The sequence below is a fragment of the Varroa jacobsoni genome, unplaced genomic scaffold, assembly GCF_002532875.2.
Source record: "Varroa jacobsoni isolate VJ856 unplaced genomic scaffold, vjacob_1.0 scaffold_1306, whole genome shotgun sequence".
NCBI classification, from domain to species: Eukaryota; Metazoa; Arthropoda; class Arachnida; order Mesostigmata; family Varroidae; genus Varroa; species Varroa jacobsoni.
In genome coordinates, this window is record NW_019214208.1 from 235,785 (window position 1) to 255,836 (window position 20,052).

The 20,052-nt window shown below is 40.0% G+C and overlaps 1 protein-coding gene across 4 annotated transcripts; it reads right to left on the reverse strand.

Moving 5' to 3' along the window:
• Positions 1 to 580: 580 nt before the first annotated feature.
• Positions 581 to 19,873, reverse strand: LOC111268663 (uncharacterized). 4 transcript variants are annotated; one of them, XM_086971763.1, is made up of 19 exons: positions 19,165 to 19,710; positions 14,258 to 14,325; positions 13,294 to 13,499; positions 12,888 to 13,056; positions 12,139 to 12,325; positions 10,079 to 10,178; positions 9,457 to 9,574; positions 9,051 to 9,134; positions 8,650 to 8,850; positions 7,771 to 8,134; positions 6,986 to 7,110; positions 5,235 to 5,450; positions 4,503 to 4,712; positions 4,139 to 4,281; positions 3,628 to 3,767; positions 3,115 to 3,266; positions 2,040 to 2,447; positions 1,635 to 1,741; positions 581 to 723 (listed from the first exon to the last, which is right to left on the reverse strand). In XM_086971763.1, the coding sequence occupies exons 2-18, from the start codon at positions 14,321 to 14,323 to the stop codon at positions 1,667 to 1,669; spliced, it is 2,964 nt and encodes a 987-aa protein (XP_086827889.1). In that variant the 5' UTR covers positions 14,324 to 14,325; positions 19,165 to 19,710; the 3' UTR covers positions 581 to 723; positions 1,635 to 1,666. The 4 variants fall into 4 exon arrangements, with proteins under 4 accessions (XP_086827889.1, XP_086827888.1, XP_086827887.1 ...); XM_086971762.1 differs by lacking the exon at positions 14,258 to 14,325 and having other exon boundaries at positions 5,235 to 5,357; positions 19,610 to 19,873; XM_086971761.1 differs by lacking the exon at positions 14,258 to 14,325 and having other exon boundaries at positions 4,139 to 4,266; positions 19,610 to 19,873.
• Positions 19,874 to 20,052: the final 179 nt, after the last annotated feature.

Below are 20,052 nucleotides of genomic sequence, written 5' to 3' on the forward strand. Positions count from 1 at the left end.
ACAACTATTTAGTCTGTCTATTCTATGATGAGCTACACTAATTCAGGTTACATTTACCTTAACATAAATTGTAGTTGGGTTGTAGATTTACACTTCTACGAATGATTCGGTTGCAATTGTTTTATGTCCTGCACCGTCCCGTTCGCCTGCCACTGCTGGCCGGTCATAGTAATTCTAATCAATTATATTAATTTCGAATATAATTACTCTGTAATTGTAGTTGTTTTTTATCCCTATCGATCAGGTCATTGCGCTAACTATACTAGTTCTTCGAGTAAGGTAGAAACAGTCCACTGACCTGGAATATACGTAACATTTGCAATAAGAAATAGTCACTGATTTACAGTGTCGTCATCCGTCATTGTTCAGCTAGTAAATGTTTGAACCAGAATAAACTTCCCTTCTAACAAATCCCTAGTGGCTAGTCGAACTTGCAAATTAAGGCAATACATAACGGTGTAATCAGTGATGACACGGAAGATCTCCAAACAAGTACTTCACCGTGTGATTCGTAGGTACATTGCAAGCATTGGTTAACAGGCTTCTATAATATAAGAAAAGAAAACAGTGCAACAAGAAATCTATTAAATAGGTTCAGTTTTAATCATGGCGCGTCGAAGTTAATTCCTTTATCGAGTACAAATTGCCATTTTGGCGTGCTATGGCTTGGACGACGGCCAGGTCTCTGTTTGGGAGAGACTAGGGGGCCGCTGCTTCGAGTCCCTGCAATGACACATAAATACTACATAATTCTCGTGAATATAAATAATGCTATCTAGAATCACTTGAACCGTTTGGCAGCATTATATCGAAAGGTATAGCAGATTGAGATATAGAATTTCTATGTTTTCGTGTGGAACTGCTGCAGCATTAGGCAGTCGGCCGGCCGGCCTGAAGGTCGAAATATAACGTGAGGTCGACAACGTCGAAGGAGCAATACGAGTTGACAAACATTCATACCATATCGTCTACCTTATTAGATCTTGGTTTCTATATTGGCTTGTTCAATGCAACTCATTTCTGCAATGCTTTTAACAGAATGGATCAAGAGAGACTTGGTGCCGCCGATCAACTTTTTTGTGATACTCCCGCGGTGTACACCCACGTAGTGTGTTTCGCTTGAGAAACTGGACTGTTAAATATTTACGGTTCTGCTCTTGTTAAGACTCGAAGTTGAACACGCTTTAAAATAACAGCATTTTATATATACTTTACTTGACACTGTTGCAAATGGGAGTGTCGTTTCGATTTTAGATTATCTAACGATACGGGAACGTGTCGAATCGGCTCGATCCGTACCGACTGCGATCGGTCATTTTGTTCGTTTTCTCTCGTGCGACACTATTATCATTAGTATCAATGTCTCTAATAAATAACGCAATCCCTTTGTCATTTGCGTATGCCTTATATTAAATAAGGAACAAGGGTGAACTCATAATATCTGCATGGCTGACTACTGAGACATAAAGCTTGTACAATAATTCTCCAAAAGTAATAATCGTGAACAGTGAATTTGTTTTAGGAGACAGACGATGCTAGGCGTTATCGATGTTGTTGTGCAGGCGGGAACAACTGAGAGTATGGCGCATCAAAATGCTTTTCGAGCGGCATTTTGCTCCTAAGGAAGGTCGAACCTGCTTTTAATCCACATGACTTCCTCATCGGGTCACGTTTTGGCCTTGCGTGTCATTCGTGGGGTTGATATCGAGTTCTCCAGCTCTTGCCGTTTCATTAGCAATGTCTGAAAAATTCTATGGGCATTGAGTAATGTGTTTATCCTCCCTTTTAGCTCTATACTCTGATGTTTCATGAGTCAGCTTAGCAAGCAGTAGGTGACGCTTAGGTGCTAAAGAGGGTTTTATTTTAAAATTCTATTTAATTAAAATTCTATGTGTAAAGGTTTAGATGCTAAACTGCTAAATGATCTACCATATAACTATCAGTCTTCTTAATCACCGTAACAGTCGACTGCCATCGTACCTCCCTGAACATTATTATACGTGCATTATACGTGAACATTATACGCTATAAAACCTTACCTGCCTCAGTGCTGATAGTTGTGAGAGTATCCTTTTTTGATCGTTCATACAGGCCGCTTGCCCGCCTATAGCTGATTCGAACGTGGTATCTAAAGGGGTTCCGCAAGACGCTTTAGTCTGTTCTTCTACCTGACTTCTGTACCCTGTTAAGGATCCATGACTTGTCGATAAACCAATACTGTGTGTTAGGCCATTCGATGCCCGTGACTGATGTGACGCGTGGGATATGCTAAGCGTAGAAGTGTCTTCGATGAAATCGTTTTCGTTACCTTCGGCACAGCCGAATCCCCGAGCAATCGATTCGTCGCGTGTGGAGTTCAGATCATCTGAGCTGCGTCTTTGTTGGCGCAGCTTACTGAGAACGGCGGGTACTGGGGGAGATTCGGCCCTTCCTTGGGGAATGAACATCTGCGAAAGGATTATTCGGATTTAAATTCGAATTTAAACAGCTAAGCGGTGGTATATAAGAGTTAAGCCATACAGAATCAGACCCTTTGGAATCGAAGTTTATAAGTTCTACATGCAGTGTTACCGCCTGGGTTTACGTTTCCGATGGCTAGTGGTGGCCCCTTCCAGCAGCTGGAACCAACCTTGTCTCTTCCTAGATCTCTTTACAGCTTAGTAAGTTAAACAGGCAAACAAGCTGTCACTGCACCATCGTGGAGTTCCCTCCAGCGGGCAATGGATTTTCATGGTGGAGGGAAAGACCAACTTTGATTAAATTAAAATTATCGGAGGTTTAACCAAAGACCATAGCAGATAGTACAGACAGCTTGTAATAATGGGATATGTCGATAAATGCAGCCCACTGAACAGCTATAAAGCCAAAGAGAGGCCTAGCCATCCTTCGACTGGTGCTGGTGCCTACCCTTTTTTACAGTCATCTTTCAGCTGTCCTTTCATTGCTATTATTAACAAGGTTGGCAATCGACCTAAAATAGCTCTCGTTCTGTTGGAAGCTTGAAATCTAAATATTATTCTGAAATTGTAGCCTATTTTGAATTATATTATTACGTTAGTTGTGAATTGTGTTAGTACCTATTAAAAATGCGCTACTTCTATTTGTGTAACTAACTGATTGGGATTTCCATGTCTTGCGTGGAGCGGGCGCCGGCGGTGAAGACCTTTTGGGACACGTAGCCTGATCTGGTTGAGTTGGCGCAGGTCCGGGCGTTGCAGAGGCTGTCGCAGACACTTCACTACTATCTACTCCGTCATCACGAAGACCTGTTTGGAATATCGGCAAGCCAAACAGTGGCAGAAAATGAAGACAACGTGGCCTTATAGAATGTCGATAATTCAAATAGTACATACTATATAAAATGTTAATATTTTGATCGTAATCATAAAACGTTATTACAATGAACCAAATTCACATTCATTTTTGCTTCGATCGGTTCATTAAAATTACTTGTTACTGCTTAACGAGTTAGTTCTTACCCTCGGTTTTTTTCTAACCAAGCTCGTCTATATGAACATACATTGACTGCGATAAATAAAACGCAAGCACGTTAAAATGCTTGGTAAAGAAATGAGGAGCTTGGTCTAAGCAATCGATCGATATTCGAAACGATTTGACGTTCATAACCTTTTCCGATAGCGCGATCAGTATTGTAACCGAGCTGATCAGGGAAGTCTGAACCTGTGGCCGTCTCATTATTGGCTATTATAGAAAAATCTGAGTCCGATGAGTAACGATCAGTGCCGTGCAGTGATGAAGCTCGCTCCCTAGAAATAGGCCGCGACAGATTGCAAAATATGAGAGCATTAAACAAAAAGAAACGCCCCGAATAAAAGTTCTTAAAGCTCAACGCAAGAGACTATACCCGTAGCGTACATACACACCAATATATATCAGTGTTGAAGTATAGTTGTCCTTTTTCCCTTCACAATCGTTCGATCTTTTTATCGATTGATTTACGTAAGACAGAAGCGTCTATGTATCCGCTCTTTCTGTTTTCCCTCATACAATTCAACCACAATTGAGCTTAAATAAGGAAGATGCCCTTCGTATATCCCTCTATTTTACAATGAAGAAAAAGTATATTTTTAAACAAATGCACATTTAAAGAGAGTCATTAAAAACGGGCTACACCAACCTTTTTTTAGTTGGCGTGAGACGTCGTGACGTCAACGCTGCGGTATTATTGCCCTTCTCCTGAGCAGTGATCTTCCTCCGCGTCGACTGTTGCCACGCGCTCTGTTGGTTCATTTCGCGTTCCCAGTGCTGCTTGCGTAACTCCTACCCGTCAAATTGATATATAATTTGCAACACAGCACGAATGTGTCTAGCGGTGATTAATTTCAGTAGGCAACTCTGTGTGGACCTTTATGAACGCCCTATTGTTAAGGCAATTAGTACCATGAATTTTAATTAATGTGTAGTTGTTTACCCCTCAAAGAGTGTGCATAAACGGTTGGGTAATTAGGCAAGATTAGAAGAAACTTTATTAAAAACTGTACCTGCAATTTCTTTCTGGTGTGCATATTTGGATCCCGGTCAGTGTTTTTAATATAGGCATGTTGCGGAGTGTGGACATTCCACGGAGGCCTACTTTGCGTGCCGCTCTTGTCGCCGCGATCCAGACCCCCTGTTGATGTATGACCTTTTCTACGTCTGGAAGGTCGGCCGGTTATTGGGGAACTCGGTGCCGAACTTGGCGGAGACATGTTCTAAAATTAAATATTATTGATAGATTACTATTACATTATGATATTAATTTAATCTAGTATGCACAGGCTTGAGACCGACATTATACGGCTAATAGTAAGATAAACGCACAGCTCTTTGTAGTAATGGACTTGATTGATTCTTTGTTTATAGATTTTTTTGTGTTTGCTAAAGATGTGTATGATCCGGACTTCACAAATGCTGTGTCGCAAATGCGTTGTTTCAGAGTTAACTTTTAAAACGTATTTAATGTTTTAGATTTTGCTTAATTAGGTTGCGATACCATCGCAGGAACGACGACTATAATATTAACTGAATAAACACAATTTAGTACTTTTTAACTGTTTATCTAATCTAATTTAACTAATTATCTATCGAATATGTGTCCAACTGATTCGGTAAAAATTATGCTGCTAAAAAATTCTGTTTATATAAATAAAAATGCTTTTTACGTCCTATCGTCGATCTGATGGACGAACTATCAATGAAAACTGCTACCCAAACCTTCTATACCTTTTACTCACCCGAGAAATTGTCCACTCCGTTTGAACGGCGGAATTTCGCAAGCTCTTGAGACTTTGACTTCGCTGACGCAGCCGAAACTTCGTCGGAGTGAGGACGCGATCCTCAACGTAGCCAGGTGGCGTCTGCGTGGAGAATGATTTAAGGTACGGTGCCAGGCGAGGCAGTTGGCAGCTGCACGAGCAGCTTGAATAGCTCGTGCGAGGTGGAGAAGCCATCTGTCATTCAATTTATGCATCATCGTAACATTCGGTCATCACTCAAGCAGGTAGGGTAGTGATTACTTTGTTGCCGGTCCACATCCGTGTGAGCGATAACTTTCAATGGACTAAAGCTAACTGAACGATGGAAAAGTGTGCAGAGCGGTTTTTGAAACTGACAGAAAATGCCGGTAACAACTTTTGCAGCAACAAATCGACGGACATTGCAGAGCGGTGAGGCAGCGGCGATGCGGGATGTGTGGCTGTATGTACATACGTATAACTGTACATACGTGTACATGCATAGGTACGTGCACACCTGTGTAGACAGTTCAATTAGTTGTTTTTTAATACTAAATCAGTTAATGCTGAGATCTGAGGCAAGCAATCGGTAAATGATTTAATTTATATAGTGGGCTGTTAATATGGGACGAAATAAGAAAACGTGATTTTCTAAAAATGTGACGAAAACAGGATAATAAAACCACAAAAATACATCCACCGTACACCTGTTGTTACTACATTGATAACAAATTATTAATCATTTACCATCATAAGGATGCGTATGCATATAGCATGTTGGATGCGGAAATTAGGACGATAACATACGTAGGTAAAAATTATGTTGTTCTTTTTAACATTTGTAGATCTGCTTTTTTTGCGGAATTCATAATAACTAGTAACAGTGTTAAGACTACTATACTTTTTGGGTTCCAAGATCTAACTGAAAATAATGCAACGGATGACCATAAGTTGAACAATATTAAGACCGAATGGAATAGAGGGATTCGCTTTCCTCGTGAAGGATTCTTCGAAATAGGTTATCCATTCCTTGTAAAAAAATATTACTCGAAAATAAGCCTGGTATAGCTTTCAATTGGTTTATAACTTCTAGTGAATATGACGAACCTTATAACACTTATTTAGCATCAAAGGAAATTGTTGTAGCTTCAGAAAATAGAAATGTTTGATGCTGGCATAGATGGCGGAGCGTTTTCGGTCGATTTCGCACAACTTTGCATCATTGTTATTTGAATAAATAACTTAATATTTATTATCAAAATTAATTATTATCATCATAATTAATTGTTTTTTTTTGGAACTTCCACAAGGCAGTACCCATGTAGTCGCCATTTTGATTCGTGTTGTTAAGAGCTGATAAAAAAAAAAGTAGACGAATGCGCACAAAACAACAAGAGTACTTTTAAAAAAGGCTAATTTTAACTTCCCATATGTAGACTCACGTTTACTTACTATACCACTTGAACTTTTTGTTAATTTAAGACAGTACAGTGCATTTTCTCTTAAAAAGCACAATATCTAATTTAGCACGATTTCTTCCATCACATGACTGGTACGTCGCGAATTTTCTGTAGACAAAGAGAGCGTGAATTTCTAGATAACAAAACAGAAGGTGGGTGCCACTTTGTGTCGTACTAGTAGCCTTATTGGTCTAGTGTTTTTATTGATATTACCGGTAAGCGGGTTCGAGTTTGCACAGCTGTGCTTTTCAGATACGCGAGGAGGGTTGGGGGTGTAAGAGGGCCACTTACAGATTCGATGTATGTTTGGCATTTATGCACAAGGGGCATTTGGTGATGAAGTAGGGTCCCATTGTAGATCTCACCAGCCTGATCGACAAAGCTCGTCGAATACGTAGCTCGCATTGGAGTAGGCGCTATTGAAGCAAGTTTGATTTGCATTTTTTTTTGTTAGAAATTACAACCTTGGTCATAAATATTCGACTAGACGCGAATCTGCGTTTAAGTAATAACCGTTCTGTCTTGAACACCTAAGCGTCATGCACAACCCAGCGGAGTATTTGGCTAGGTCGTATCAATCAACCTATTCCCAAAGTATTTTGATTATTCAATTTATGCGAAATTATTTTAAATTTGGTAGGTGAATGTATATACTGCAATGTATTTAACCCAATAGGCAAAAGGGCCGATATCCAAAGCAACCATCTGTTAGAATCCTCTTAATATCATTGTCTCCGCATGAAGCACACTTTCTGACACCATATCTTGCCATTAAATCTAATATACTACAATATGTGAAAAAATCAAAGATTGACAGGAAGCCAAAAGCAGGAAGATTCATTTTAACGATACTGAATAGCCACGATCTTCTAGGTCACCAAAGCTTTTCCCGTGATGGTGCAATGTATACCATATATACCAGGTAAAGATAAAAACATGCGAGGTAGACTGGGTTCGAAACCGAGCGTAAACACAATTCGGTTCACGATTGTGATAGCAGCCAACCGTCTGAAACAATGCTTAACTAAGGGAAGAGCACCTAAACGGAATTATTCATCTATATTCCCAAAACTTACCAGAAGAAAACGGCGCCGCCTGGATAACGAGAGGGGCTTGAGTAGTGACAGGAGCCATCGATGAATGCTGAGGCACATAGCCAGGCATCGACTGAACGAGAGGGAAACCTTTTTCTGTTTCAGAGTTGTTTAGAGGCATAAGTGCCTGTAAAAGTTGTGGCTGCTGGGTGGGGAACTCCATAGCGTGACCATCTCCCGTTGATCTAGCCATAGCATTGATTCCATTAGGTTTTGTTGCGCTTGGCAGGTTGGATGATGCTGCCAAGAAATCAGACTGTTGACGAAGGACCGGTTCCGGCGCGGTTTGTGACGGAGACGAATTGCTATTGGCCTGCGCCATAGAAGGAGCTGAAGGTAATTTTAGCTAAAGTACGGAAATCATGAAGAAACATAGAACTTAGTTTAAAAAACAGGACTAAACGAGCTAATTTATGGAATCAAGAAGTATCCATAAAGGAAACAAACTGAAATTCTTCGTGTATTATTACCAAATACCTTTACGTATATATATATATATATATATATATATATGTATACATATATATGTATATATAATATAGGTTTAACAGAGCGAAACAGAAGTCTTTGACAGTTTCTTGAAATGTTTTTAGTTTACATCTGTTAAAATACGATAAGAAAGTATAATGAAAAAAAAAGATTAAAAAGGAAAGTATTTAAGTAGTAAGTTTTAAAGTTAGAAAAGAAAACTCTTGCTCTATCTTGTATATATGTACCTATATATATAAACAATAAAACATTTTTCGCGCTTACTAAAATCTGCATGCCACTAATTACGCTTTTGCTAGCAGTCTGGTTAATAGCACGTAATTAGCCTTGGCGACCGCGAGAATTTATAGAAGGGTGCCAAAAACGACTCACAATGTTTTGGACGCTGGCAGCGATTAACTCGTCCTGTGGCTCCACCCGTCCATGATGACTGGATTCAACTTCGTCAGGGTTTTGCCCTACTACCCCGGTATCATGATTTCGTCTGAGACGCATTCGCCTCGCCTGTTCGGCGGCTGCTTCAGCTTCTTTCACCTTTTCCAGAAGAATCTGTCGGGTTCGTTCTTCTGCTTCCTGGAGTCAGAGTTGTGGTTAACAACATCGGGCAATTAACTATTCCAAATAAAATCAAAACATGCTGACTCTAGTGCATGGGCAATACATGAATCTCGAGTATGTATTCATATTCGAGGGTGCGTTGGGGTAAAATTCTAATAATATCGTTCTCTCGTTTTCATAGTTGTTCCTGTGTTATGTCTACTATACGTTCTGACCTCCTTTAGCCGAATTTTCCTTTGCTCCTCTTCGTACTGTTTTCGCAGCCGCTCGCGTTCTTCTTGAAGTTTTCTTTCGGCAGCCTGAAAAGAAAGCTCGTTTTAGTCAATCAGATTATATTCAATTCAAAAAGAACTTTGTTGGGGAAAGTAGGCAAAGCACCTACCTATCTGTGGTTTGCGATAACTAGTAATCATGCAGAAACTTAATAATGAACTAAACATATGTTTAACCGAAAATACACACTGCAAATCGCTGAATCAACCTATCCTAACGCCGGTCGTTCTTTTAATTAAGCCACAATTTTTAAATCGAAATTTATATTATCATATTTATTCCTAAAACAAGAAACTTTACAGACTAGATAAGATAGACGAACTTCAGTTCAGACAACACAACGCTTACCTCGTCCTCGCGTTTAGAGCGAAGTTCCTCGGCAATTTTTCTTCGCCTTTTTTCCTCGACCTGCTGCTCGATGGCTTTTCGATACTCTGCAGCCTTTTGAACGCGTTCAATTCGAAGACTATATAAACACACATGAATAAAAACAAAAAGATTTGTCCATTCAAATTGAAACGAGAGATTTTTTCCAATTGTTCGATATCAATGATTTAGTAAACAAGTAATCTTTATTAATTTTCTACGCACAACGTTCGAAATGGTAGTGACTAATTAGATTCTGATTATTATTATTACTATTATTCTTGTTAAAAATCAAGATATCAAAGGTCAACAGCTAGATTTTTTGCCAGATAGTTTTTTTCTTTATGTGTCAGTTTGCTATATAGTCATTTCAGGCCAGTTTTCATAGCTGCGATCATCCTAAGCATTACATGGCCTTCATGTATATAAGATGGCCTTCATGTATTCATGAGCTGTATAACGCTGTATAACTAGGTTATATTTTAGTTTATCTAGCGTAATGTGAGTATTAGATGGTATGTACAATAATTAATACTCACACTACGCTGCACACATATGATTTAATAACAATAGCAAATATATCAAAAATTAAATGATGGCCTACACTTCTGGGTCGGCGACGTCGCTTGCAAAAGAACCGAGTCGTTTTTTGGCTTCGTTAGCAACGGAAAAGCGATTACCCCCTGCTTCTGAGTTTTGACGATCTGTAAAAAGGAAACACGAAAATTAGACATGACTTTGTAGCTATTGAATTCAGTTAGAAATGTATGCAATGAAAAAAACAGAGAAACAGAAATCTATTTACTAATTCTTCGAGACCCCACCGTTTGTATGCAATTACAATGTACTGAGCAAAAGATAGTGTAAATAGCGTTCGCGTTAATGGCTAGCAATGTAGATATTTTTTTGTTTAATGTACAGAAGGCTCTAAGGCGATTCGCTGGCTGGTTTTGGACATAAATTCATGAATCCAGGCCCACTCAAAGACTCCATAGACACCAACATCGGCAAACCATTTTACGGCGTAAATTTCTAAACTTCATACAGATTTGTTATACTAAGCTTGGATTCTTAAATGCTGTGCTCACGTCGATTGGGCCGACGTCAGTTAGACGTGAGCAAGTAGGTATAAGTGTAGTAAATCGAATAGTTTATTTTATTGGTAAATTTGCAAGTATAAATCTGCATCAATTTGTCTAGGCTAACAAAGTCCAAAGATGTGCTTGTCTGCCTCAAGCGACGGCCCATGTATTCGGTGATGTACAATAACAATTTGTGTTTCAATACCAATTAAAATTAATAGGCGTTCCAAGCAATGATTTCTCGATGTTGAAATAGCACTTATTGTTGTAGCGGGATCTCTTTTTAGTTTTTAGTTAATCGAAAAAAAAAAAAAAACAGGGCCACTACGATCAAGAACAAAAAGTGAACGTAGAGTCTGTAAGTGGTGCACTTTGAGCCAAAAGCTCTATTCACTAATCGATTCTTGAAGAACAGGTATTCCACTGAGTGCTTTAGGCGAAACCAAGGGCGGAATTAAATAATACTGTTTCCCTCGTCGCACAGTTGGCGAGACATTGGCCTCGGTAGCGAGAGACTGATCTTTCGAGTTCCGCCTAAAGTCTTTTTGTGTCTTCTTTTAATTTTCCATGAAAATTTTCGATACTAGTGAATTCGTTTTGTTCATTCGTATTACAGTAAACCTAACCTAACTGGCAAAATTTCTGCTTGACAATGCGTTAGTTCAAGCCCGCTTAACGACCTGTACTATATAGAATAGGTGTGATTAAATAAACATACATAGTGACATTTTTTAATAGAAAGAGTCCAATGAACAAAAGAAACTTTTTACTATTATACATGCTGCGGGAATATAATTGAAGGTCTGTGCAAAGTCAAAAAAAAATTTAATTCAAGAACTACAGTCATCAGGAAAGCATAATCTATACGCATATAATGAACGTACAGTGCATATGTTCCCGATGACATCAGTCTTCAATAAGATCGGCAACTTTATTTCATTTTATCATGTATCGATATTTTTTTATAAAGACTCAAACAGTATTTCGGCACGAATGAATTCAAACATGCCATCTTTTCCACGGACGATTTACGTCTAATTACAATGTACATAGGCCGCCGCGCTATGGAACGCCTGTGACCATTAGACCCTAAAAGTTGGCCAATGCGAATGTCAGTCCGTTCCATCTGTTTGTCTATTCGACAAAGGAATATTAGAGAATAAAGCACAAAATATAGCTCACAGATAGTATTTTTTTTTTTTCGGCCGACCCTCGTGTGTCTAAAGTACCTCAGAAATTTGGGCTCCGGAATCTCTCTCCGGGAGATCCTTGGACTCCGCCAGTCTGTCATGCAAACTGTCACGATGGTGGCCGATGTAGTGACAAAGCTAGTATTGAAGGCCACCGTTGTAAAGGTTGCGTATTCGGTTCCGGGTATCCACGGTCAATTTTTTTTTAACACAGATAATATCATTAGCTAGAAAATAGGAAGGCACAGTACAAATCGCCGATCGCCAGTCGTGGGCAACGACTGGGTGCTTCCATCATATACGAGTCCCTTCCCAGCAACTGATCAGTGGCCATGACTTACAACTAATTTCCTAGTGCCTCTTATAGGCATGCTCACTATACATGGGCTTACCCGTGAGCTGTACGTGATTGGCATATTCCATATTGAGAATGTTCGTAGCTTTTCGATTGTAGCTGCTGTTGTCATAGGGAGAGCTGAAAGACGCCCTCTGGGGGCTAACCGCTGCAACTGGTTGAAGCCGACGACCAGCATTACGAGCACTGTCGACCATCGACGGTGGTCCCCAGGATTGCATTGCCTAGAAATAACAAAAATCGCAGAGACTCTCATAGAGACCCTAGACGATATATCGTCGTACTTCAGTATAGAACGTTGGATCATCAACGTACGAGGTCATGAAACTTAAGCTAACCCATTTAAATATAGGCATGCGTAGTACAATATATTATTATATTTATTTAATTTTTAGAGGGTATCGCAGTTTCTAGGCAAAGACTGCACGAAGATGCACTAAAAAAATTTTTCATTTGATTTTCACATTTTCGATGTCTTCGGTTATAGACGACCTTCAGACTTTTACCGAGCGCGACATTCCTAACGCGGACTGCACGAAGCAGTTACGCTCTGCATCGATAACCCAACTTTCACGTATATTTATATAGCGTACGAGAATAAAATCTACATAAGCAGCTCAGTTGACCATTAATAGAAACCCAGAATAAAGCCTTGATTACAAAGCCTTGCAGCTACCATGACGTAAGACTGTAAAATTGACCTCGATCTGAAGCCCTTCAAAGCTGAGAATTTTCGCCTAATTTAGAAAAATAACGCTACACTACAATAAGTAGTTAGCCCTGTACCTGTAACTCTAATCTCTCCCGCTCCCACTGCATTTGTTTTTGTTCCATCTTGGACAGAGGTCGGCTTATTACAGACGGTGCGTGACCGGAGCCTTGGGCCTCTTCGGGTCGAAGCCTCAGTTCTGGTTGTGACTGAGTCCGGTTTATTGAGAGGTCTTGTGGTTGATCACTGAAAACAGGTAAAGCGGAACGTATACGGCATCGTTTATACTACAACGACAGGCTCTTTTGTTACGTAACTACTAGGCCTTGTGTTACTGAAGTGAGGTAGGCAAAACGCCCACTAGTGCATACAATGCCAGTAAAGCTGATCCTTGTTTTATCTTAACGTCTATTGCCTGAAAAATAGTAAATACATGGCAAGTGGAAAAAAAACATTTCTTAAACCTGACCAACGAGTATTTACTTTTGATTGCAGTCTTCCTGATGACGGCGAGGTTCATTATGGGCAGTGTTCCTGCTGTGGGCCTGCGGAATAAGTTGTCCTTGTGACAAAGACAGATTTCCGTTAAGAGATGTACCCAAGAAGTGCTGCAAGTCCGACTTGGACAGGCCGGAAACAAGTGAGAGTGACTGTGCGGAAGGCCCACTAGCCCAATGCTCAATCGACTCCTGAAAAAAGTTCCACCGAAAATTTTTTCATGATATAATAGAACAGTGTAGACTAAATTGCCCTGTATAGTTTAATTTTGTTAACCACAGACATCAGGTTTCTTGTATTGGCATACACGCTAGTTTTATGGAACGGCTAAGCGAAAAACGATCACGTTTTGTAGATATCCATCTTTTATCTATGAGCGCAATGAACCTATAAGAAAGAACTTTTCTAGTCCATGTAACTGCTATGCATTTGTGTGTCATCTGATTTGCTTGTGTAATACGACGTAAATGAAGACATTTTTTTTAAAAAATGCTTTGAATCACACTTTTATATTACTTTATTGCTGTTCTGTAGTTTGTGCGTATTCCGACAAAGTGCACAGATTTAACCCCAATTTATCTCCATAAGATAATGACTATTAGCAAAAATAAAATCGGTTAAACAGCAATCTTCCAATCTCTTCTGGTATCTTTGTTCTAGCATACGCACACATTAAGCGCAATATCCTCAACTATCATCGATCCTAACAACGTTCCCAAAATAAATAGGGGATGGGCGAAGAGAAAATGGCCAATTTTACGCTCAAGGCAAGTAAATAGATAGTCACCACGTGAACGTCATTCATATTGCACTGTATATCCTCTTACCCAAAAAGAGGAGTTTCGTTTTTTAATAGGAGTTATGTAGTACGATTTTGACTCGTCTTTCCTTGAATCTCAATACGAGATCTGTGCCAGACCACTAGTTATTCATGCGGGTGCATACTCACCAGGATTGGGCTCGCATCCCGGCTGATGCGAGGTTTACCAATGGAATATCCGAGGGTAGCGAACATAGCTGTAGATTACAATCAAATAAAATTCTCTACGAATGAACAACCCTGCCCATCATCGTTTTAATCACAGCCATTTATACGTTACACAATGCCACAACACTTTATATCACCGCAAGCACATTTTAAATGACTTGTTTTTGACTAATATAATGATAGAAACACTTATACAATGGTTTATCCGCACAAAAAGCTTGCCCTTCAATACGTTATTTGTTCGTTCGTTCTTACATACTAGCACGTCAAATTCGGATCCAGAATTTCAACAACAAATCTCAGAATTCGTAAGGAAAGGCAGCGCGTACGCCTATAACAGCAGCAACCTGTCCGTTCACAGTAAATGTCCGCCCGGTTATAGCATTTGTTCGCGTTTGTGATCTTACCCGTAATCCCTGCTCCTTGGTATTAACTAAATAGTATTGTGTCTTAGATCCGGTGTGATCAGTCAAGCATTGCTTGCAACTGTCGGCTCCTTCCAGCACGAAACAAAGTATGTCTATGCAACGGTCTTCGACCAATATTACGTTACAATTACGTGTTCATAAGCTTAGTAACCAATACGTCACTACTGCCTTATGATAGGGATTCTCTAGGGAAGCAACCCTTTTAACGGAAAGCGACAACAGCAACGACAAGCTTCGTATACGGGCCACAATTCGTAAGAACATAATATGTCGGGATAGCCCGTCTATTCAAGCAGCGAAGGAGGAATTCAGGGATTGGTTCCACATTTCTGGTTCTGACTCATTGCCGTCTACGGAGTACGTATTAAACATACTTTTCCAGAGTCTGGCCTATTGCCTTTATCTATACACAAGTGTTATCTATTATAACTGGTCTTCCCTCGATTCGTCGAAGTTAGTCGTAGAGCTCCCAGCGTTAAAACCGAAACCTTTACGAATCACAAGCAACTAAACACGTTTCCGGGGAAGTACCACTTTTGCAATAAAACCTGCAGCGAGTGCAGTCGATAATCGTCATAAAATTATGACAACGGAAATTTTGACGGTCTCTAGATTCATTCAAGAGGGCAGCAACGTTTAGAGGGTCGGACGAGGGACAGGCATGTCAAAACGATGCAGGAAATTCGTTTTGACAAGGAATCATTTGCATCGAAGCTTTAAATTACCTTTTTCGTCTCTGTTTTAACGGTCCTTTAGTACAGTGATACTTGCAAAGCTTTTTTCTGCAACCGAACAATTTGTTTATTTCTTCTATTTCTGCTTTAATTAGTCTTGATAATTAAGGGTTCGCAAGACCCTTTAAATCAAGATTCAAGGCGAGATTATCAACTAATATCGCTTTACATAGCTTAACGGATATATTTAGAAGCGTTCAATTTTGCAATGAGTTTTTTCCTATGCTGAGTTTCTCATCCCTTAGCCGTTCGATTAAGAATACCCAGAGCTGTTGCTACTACGTTGGAAATATAATATTTTCGAGAAATGTAATTCGTTCTTGTTAAACTTAATAATGTTTCCCAGACTGCCTCCATAGTTGAATAATGCCCCCAACGTGACACGAAAATGAATAAATATCGCTGTAAGTCGACTTACGTAGGTCAGTTAATTAGCATCAACGCGCAATTATAAAATATGCAAATTCGATGTGTAGTATCGGACTTGACCATAAACCATTTGAAGAAAGAAACTCTGTCAAAATCGTCGCCACTAACAGTATATCTTCAATCAATCGTTTCTGGTGGGTAGAGTAGCTGTTATCTAAAGCATATATCCCGAATAACCTTCTGCGGTTGACTGTGAGAGGAACCTATAAGATCTGAACTCATCAATAAGCTAAATACGTTCGACACATACTCGATGTTACCGTAAATATCGATCTCTAATGGAGATGTAAACTGCCTTATATTTTAGCTAGTTTACGAAAACGACTTTCATGTATCCGTCTCACATAACCAAGCGGAAATCCTCGTAGCAGACGACACAGATGTGCTGTGATGGGCACCTCGGGTATTTTGGGTTCAATCTGATTACCACGCACTGTACTAAATATATTATGGATGATACCCTGCCCTAGACAAGTAACTTCCGAAGCATTCGGCACTTTTATCTAAGAATACGTTATTCGCTTCATGACATCAAATATGCAAATTAACATGTGGTGATTGAGTGGATTTTTAGAATAAGCACACAACACATAACGCTGCTCAAAAAAGTACATATATAACAATATTAATATCATATACATATATGTGGTTTGTCTTGGTATTCAACGCTTGTTCAGAGATGGTCGCATCCCCGGGCGAAACTACTAACTGACCCAACTGCGAATGGCCTTAACAATGCTATGTAATAACCTTCCCTTTACGTGAACCAGTATGCTGCATTAACTGCACACATATATATTTATATACGTTAAGCCGCGATACGCTACGTGGGACGCCACGGCCGAATATTGTGACCTCATCTATGCTACATGATGATGGTGCATAGCAAAATCGGGAGCACCCATTTTTCCCTGAAGTCACCGCTAGAAGGGCAAGCAACTCCATGGTACGATGGGGGGTGTACCGTGGGGAGATACGGGAGCACCGTCGTCAAGCATAGGTGAGCACAAATCTCTGACGCCCTCTCTCAATACGAGAGGCTAATACTCTTTGCTATACAAATCCGTAAAACTCGCACTGAAAAAAAGAGGATGTCCGCAATCTCAGCTGAGCGGCTTAGATTGATAGGACACGACGTAACGAAGTTTCCGTCGACTCGTGGCAACTTTCTATATATAGTATACCGACGCACAACTTCGCCAGTATACCTAAAGGCAGAAAAGATTTCGAGGAGTCACAACAGCGTGAAATCGTTGTTTCAAACCATAGTTACTTCACGGTTTAGATCAACGAGAAGCTGCATGGCGGATAATAAAGTCGACGAAGTACGCTGCATATCTATATACAAGCGTTAATGTGCTTGAAAATCAGGCTCATCAAAACCTTCTATTGTTTGTACGTGGCCTTCTCGTAATTAGCTCAGTTTAACTTAATTTGGTCACATTAATTAACTGATAAAAGTGATCCTAACATTTCCCTAGCATTGTCTTTTATGTGGAGTCGCATATATTGTATTTTGGAGGTTTGTGAAGTACCTCGGTCTTCCTCCATTACTCACGAATCTTTGCTTCACAGCTGCCAAGGATAAAATAAAAGCTGTTCTAGGTTGATTTTCGTAATAATGCCATACACCCTAAATAAAGCACAGGATCGCTTTTGACTTCGTGCTTTAAACGTCGGACACGTGGCCGTTTTGGGAATATTAATTTAATTCAACTTCAAAAAGCTTCGGTAATAATAGTATCTTTCAAACCTTATATAATATATATTCGTTGTCCTTCTTAAAAAAGCTGATAATGAATTTTACTAAACGCTGAAAGTGGATAACGGTTTCGACTAGAACTACCCTTAACAGCATATTGTAAATTCCTCTCAAAATCACAATTTCACACGTTTGCATTTTATGAATGAGGTTTAGTCAAATGCGAAGAGCTAAAAATTCGGTTAAACCTGTCGGGTCTCGAGTACTTAATCGGTAATTATATTAATTCTCGAGAAGGCAGTAATAATAAACGTCAACTCGCCGACAAACTCTTCAAGGCCTTTATTTATCTATGTAAAGGAATCCTTCACCTACCCGACCGTATCTTTATTACAATAGTATCTTTATTAAGCAAATGAAGCTTCTTTTGAGATCTCTGATTGAAACTAATTAGGTTTTACGTAAACATTAATTTGCAATCAACATCAATCAGTTAGGCTGTTACGGTACAATATAAAAGCGCAGCATAGAACCCTTTTACAATTGACACGGTGTCAAAGTTCTTCGTAGGTAATACAGAACTGACATGTGTTATAGTATCAATTCACTGTCACGTTAGCTTGCTTTAAACACACTCGATCCTGGGTTTGACTTCCCGGGCTTTTTAATAGGTTAGGCGGCATTTTCATGGCGTACTATGTATGGTTACCGATTTTTAATACGGCCCTTCAAGCTGAATTGAGCCTCCATCCTCCTAAACGCATAAACTACACCGAACCATCATCTCGGCAGACTCTCTGAAAACTACTTGCGTCCACGAATTACTCCACACTAACACATATCATAAGTAGTGCTTTTATTCTGTCATCATTGGTGAAGGACAGTAATTAGTTTGCTTAATCACAATCACTGACTTCCTAAGCAATTGAAGGTATGCAATCAAATTCATTCGTCTGGTAAAAATAGCGCAAAAACAATACTTTGCTTGAGCACAATGCTGTAGGATATCTTCGAAGTCTGATGTTATCATAGCCTGACTATTATTGCTTTCAGCGGTTTGACCGTCCTTTTGATCCAAGTTGAGATGGCGTGGGTACCCTTGAGCATTTCGTGACTAGTTCCACTCATCATAAGCAACAGCTGCAGCAGTAACAATAACAACAACGGTAACTAAGGGGAACAACGAATCTAATTGTGATTCTAACACAAGTTGAACTCCCAACTCCACCACCTGCAATGGAGGTCATGTCTGGCAATTACCGCACTGCCAGTTATAAACCACTATTCGTAGTCACCCTAAAACCTTCTTCCATGTAAGATGATGTAACCCTCTTTTTCAAGCAAGCCACGGAAGAAAAACCAACACGGTCGTCTATTATCTTTGATCATACAGAATAAATCTATTCTTGGGACAACCGGTAAACAACCTCAAGCAGTATTTCTAGTCATATAACTCCTTCACCTCCATCGACCACGGCTTGGTACATTCATTGCCAGAGTACAGCGTGGAACGGAACTGCTTTATCAGAGCCTACCATTAATGTACACCGAGACGATACACACGTACACACGCACCTTATTAGCTATTGCCGTTGAAATTTTAACTTAGTCAACCATTACACATGCGTGACCATTAAAGAACAAATGCGGGCGTCCTGAGTCGTTAGTATGTTCCTCAGCTACTACCAGTAGCGTACTCTCGATACAGCGATATACACTGTATAGCAAGACACGTAATTGGACCAAGTGACGTGGGGTGACATCAATCGTGTTTAGCACAACCGGTACACAAATAAAAGGACGACACGGCCCTGTACAAAAAAGCGGATGCTGAGAGTGTGCTCTTGACACAAATGTACTTCTCTCTAGGGTGAGCTTTTTCTATGGCTTAGTAGTGCTATTGAGTAAGTTAGCTACAGTGATGGCGCATGGCAGAGGTCCTTAACGCGTCTGCTTTCGGTACAAAGCATTCTATCGTTATTCAAATGTCAGCCTTTCCTGCCGACGGCCAATGCCCTACCTCGCCAGTGTCAACCGCCATCTGAGCCACGGGTACAGCTTCGTTCTCGAGGGGAACACTAAGGTATGGTTTAAAGCCCCAGCTGACCGGACACTCAACGTTCCTTGGCCGACTTCCGCATGTCTGTCCGTCTTTCTCCCGTGAAAATCCCTCAGACCGTCTCATTTACCCCCTGGCGCCCGACTGTGGCCTACCTATTCATCGATAGCCGGTCACGTATCCATGGAGATCTCACAGGCAACTATAAACAACGGCTGGCTTCGAATCCTGGTGATTTGGTCTATCTACCACTGCTTTTTTAATATTAGTGTTTTAGATGCATATGCATTTTAACGCCAATATATTTTCCGGTAGCAATACGATCAGTAGAAAAATATGAACTAAATAAAATTTAGATATAAACTGGAGTGGTCTGTAGTTATCCTCTACCTCGCAGTGTTCAA

Excerpts from the sequence above, each read along its gene's own strand:
- LOC111268663 (XM_022847793.2), bottom strand. The coding sequence starts at position 19,774 with ATGAGACGGTCTGAGGGATTTTCACGGGAGAAAGACGGACAGACATGC. Across the intron at positions 9,575-10,078 it reads GACGTCGCCGACCCAGAAGT|TCTTCGAATTGAACGCGTTC; the intron begins GTAGGCCATCAT and ends GTGTTTATATAG. Across the intron at positions 3,768-4,138 it reads CTCACGCCAACTAAAAAAAG|GGAGCGAGCTTCATCACTGC; the intron begins GTTGGTGTAGCC and ends GCCTATTTCTAG.